This window comes from Triticum dicoccoides, chromosome 6B, assembly GCF_002162155.2.
Source record: "Triticum dicoccoides isolate Atlit2015 ecotype Zavitan chromosome 6B, WEW_v2.0, whole genome shotgun sequence".
Taxonomy (NCBI): Eukaryota; Viridiplantae; Streptophyta; class Magnoliopsida; order Poales; family Poaceae; genus Triticum; species Triticum dicoccoides.
Genome location: NC_041391.1, coordinates 86087137 through 86090402, shown reverse-complemented (window position 1 = coordinate 86090402; position 3266 = coordinate 86087137). Strand labels below are relative to the sequence as shown.

General features: G+C 51.1%; 1 protein-coding gene across 1 annotated transcript; it reads right to left on the bottom strand.

The window, feature by feature from the left end:
• Positions 1-1335: 1335 nt before the first annotated feature.
• On the bottom strand, positions 1336-2971 carry LOC119320814 (F-box/FBD/LRR-repeat protein At5g53840-like). Its single transcript, XM_037594755.1, has 3 exons — positions 2069-2971; positions 1857-1994; positions 1336-1704 (listed from the first exon to the last, which is right to left on the bottom strand). Exons 1-3 carry the CDS (start codon positions 2969-2971, stop codon positions 1336-1338), a joined length of 1410 nt encoding a protein of 469 aa, XP_037450652.1.
• Positions 2972-3266: the final 295 nt, after the last annotated feature.

Here is a 3266-nt window from a genome sequence, read left to right as displayed (position 1 = left end):
TGGCCGCCGCCGCCGCTACCTCTGTAGCCGCTGCAGCCGCCCGTCCACCCCCTTCATCTTCGTCCAGCACCAGACCGTCGCCAGCGTCGCTGTCATCTACCCCGACCGCTTCATCTACTCCGACAACCGCGGGCGACATTGGCCCTGAGCCGATTGGCGCCGCAACCGTCGTCGAGTCCTTCTCTGCTGGCCTCTCAAACTTCTTCGACATGGCGTACAACTCGTGCAGGTCCCAGTCTACGCATGCCCGGTGCTGGCAACACCGCCGCGTACCTTCGTCCATGACGTGTCCCCGGGCCTGGCAAGCCTGGTGCGGCGCTTCGTCAACTTCGTCTTCGTCCGTCTACGCATGCCCGGTGCTGGCAACACCGACACGTGCCTTCGTCTACGATGTGTTCCCGGGGTTGGCAACCCCGGCGCGACGCGTCATCAACATCATCTCCTTCCTGGCGCACCACTACTTCGACACCACTACGCCCACGACTAACTCGGCGCCTCCTTGCGCCCGCGGCTCCACGGCGACTTCCTCGACACCGGCCACCCTGACTCGACATCGACCACGGCATTCTTCGCACGGCTACCTCGACCATGGCTCCACCACCCACGCTCTCGGCTACATCGACAAACGGCACAACCGCCTTGCTTGAGCAACCTCGTCGATTTCCACTCCAGTCACGACTTCCGCGATGCGTCGACCGTTACGACTGTGGGGGGTGTCCGTCGGCTTGCCTTCGGATTCTTCTCCAGTCTCACCGTCTGCGTCGCTACCGTTATGACTGCGGGGGGACGTTGAGTATATAGATTAATTAGGAAACATAAGATAGACTAGGATTTGTCCTGCCTTGTCTTGTACTCCAAGTTGATCATTGTACTCCTATTTATATGCCCACAAGGCTCAAGCAATACAACAGACTATTCCACCAATCCCTCTCTCCCTTCTAACAAATACTACTTCTCTGGCAGTAATGCATAAACAAGTTAAGGAGGATGTTTCAGCTGTTTAGAAACAGGACCACCCTGGCAAAGCCAAAACTCTTTTCAGGTCCTAGGCCGAAAACAATGCTGCTAGAAAAATTACGGGCTAGTTTGTACAAGTACGCAATAAGTTTCATTTCAGTAAACTCAAACTTTAATAGCATATCATTGCAGACAGAGAAAATTACAGAAGTGTCAGAAGTATGAGAAAATCATAGTGCCCAGCATACAGGTTGACCTTTCGTAAGCATCATACATACGCTATGCCTTTGTGAAGAAGTCTAACTAGCAACTTAACTTCTCATACTTCTGTATATAACTGAAAGGACAGTTACGTTATCAACACAAGCACGCGCAATCTCAGCCATCAAACACTGTCTCCGGCAGTCTGAAGGGGTCGGCCACCGACAAATCATGGATATGCTTGCTGACATGGTAATCAATACAACCACAAGTATTCCTGAATTCAAATTGAGCATCTCGAGAAGCTCTTTCTTCGACTTTGAGCAGCGTGTGTAGACGAGCAACAAATTCATCATTGTAGCCCCACCCTTGGAATTCAATTTTGTTTAGCACTTTCGTATTTAAAACAAAGAACCTGGCAAACTCAACCTGTCCCTCACAGCCATTGAATAACCTCAGCACCACTTTCTTTAGATGGATCTGAAGGCATTCTATTGGCTGTAGCTGATGCTCATTTTGCTTAAACATCCAATAGTGTCCATGAAACTACAAAACGGAAAAAATATGCATATGTCAAAGCGTTGCTAACTAAACTAGTTAATATGCCAATCAAAGCATACCTTTAAAGCGAGCAAAGATGAATACTGACATTCCACAAAAAGAAAAAGAAAAATCTTCAAAAAAAGATGAATACTCACGGTGACATAGAGCTTTCCCAAACAGGGGAACCACCTCAGGACGTCAAGAACTGCATTCAATTGATGATTATTAGAACACCCGAGGGCCAAAACCTTCACGGTGCGTATCGAGTTTGCCGAGCTGACTGGGCTCATTACCTTAGTAAAAAATACCCAACATCAAAAAAAAATATTTGTATGTAAGAATGCTGAATAATGGCTACTGTCGCTACCTGGAAGATCGGGAGTAAGCCCGGTGAGAAAGGCCCCAATATCTCCAGTTTAGGTGCCCAAATAACCCGGATATTCACACAAACATTCAGGCCACACAACGGTAATACTAACCTTTGAAGGCGAGGAGCATCCTCGATGAGCAATTCTGCTTTTCCACCAGAGGTATCACGGAAGCCAATGCTTCTAAGAGTTGGCGAGCTAACACGGAGGCAACCGGCAGCATGAACTTGGAGCATGTATAAGCTCTCCAAAGCATGGCAGCCAGAGAGCAATCTGTGAAACACATCTCCCGAGAACGAAACATAATGCAACGAGAGCTCCTTGAGAAGGGGGAAATTCATCGACGGTGTAATGGCATCGGGGAAACTGAAAGTCTTGATTTTGGCAACGAGGAGGGTGGAAGCGGAGCGGAACGCAGATTGCGGCAAAGGATAGCGGGTCGGATGATTATCGAAAAAATTGCGGGCCTGATATTTAGAGAGGTACTCGTACCCGATATCGAGCTCCTGAAGGTTGGCGAGTGCTCGGGAGTCCAACCAGCTCTCCACCTCAGCGTCGCCAGGGAGCGGGCACTGGAAGCAGAATCGGCGGACGGGGCCAGGGTGTTGGGAGATTATCTTGGCGACGGCGGAGACTGGAACGGCGGTTGGGAGGAAGGAGGGAAGGCGGGTGCGGACCTCGAGGTTGAGAGGAGCGGAGTGCCAGAGGTGGCACCATCGGTGGGAGAGGATCTGCGTGCGGCAGCCGTCCGTGGTGGGGAGGAGGGAGATGATGGTGCCGAGGACGTCGTCTGGGAGGTGGCTGATGAGATCGCCGGCGGTCTGGTCGCTACTCCGCGTCCGCTTCCGCGCGGTTCCATGCGGTTTCCGCTCCTTGCCAGCAGATCCCGCCGCCGTCTCCATGGCCGGCCGGCGACTGGCGAGACGGAGGGTTTGGGGCAGTCGGCAGCACTTGGTCGTGGGCTTGGGCTGGGCTTTGTATTTGAAATTTCCTAATTAATACTGTGGTAAAAAAAAGAGAAAAGGTTCCCTCAAAAGAAAAGAGAGAAAGAAAAGGAAAAGAGACGGTGGCGTTCACTTCCTTTGAGCATCTCTATCCTCAGATGTGGAGCCCCAGCCCACCAGGGTTCAACTCCTGATGCTCGCATTTATTTCTGAATTTATTTCAGGATTTCCGGCGATGTGCATTCAATGGGAG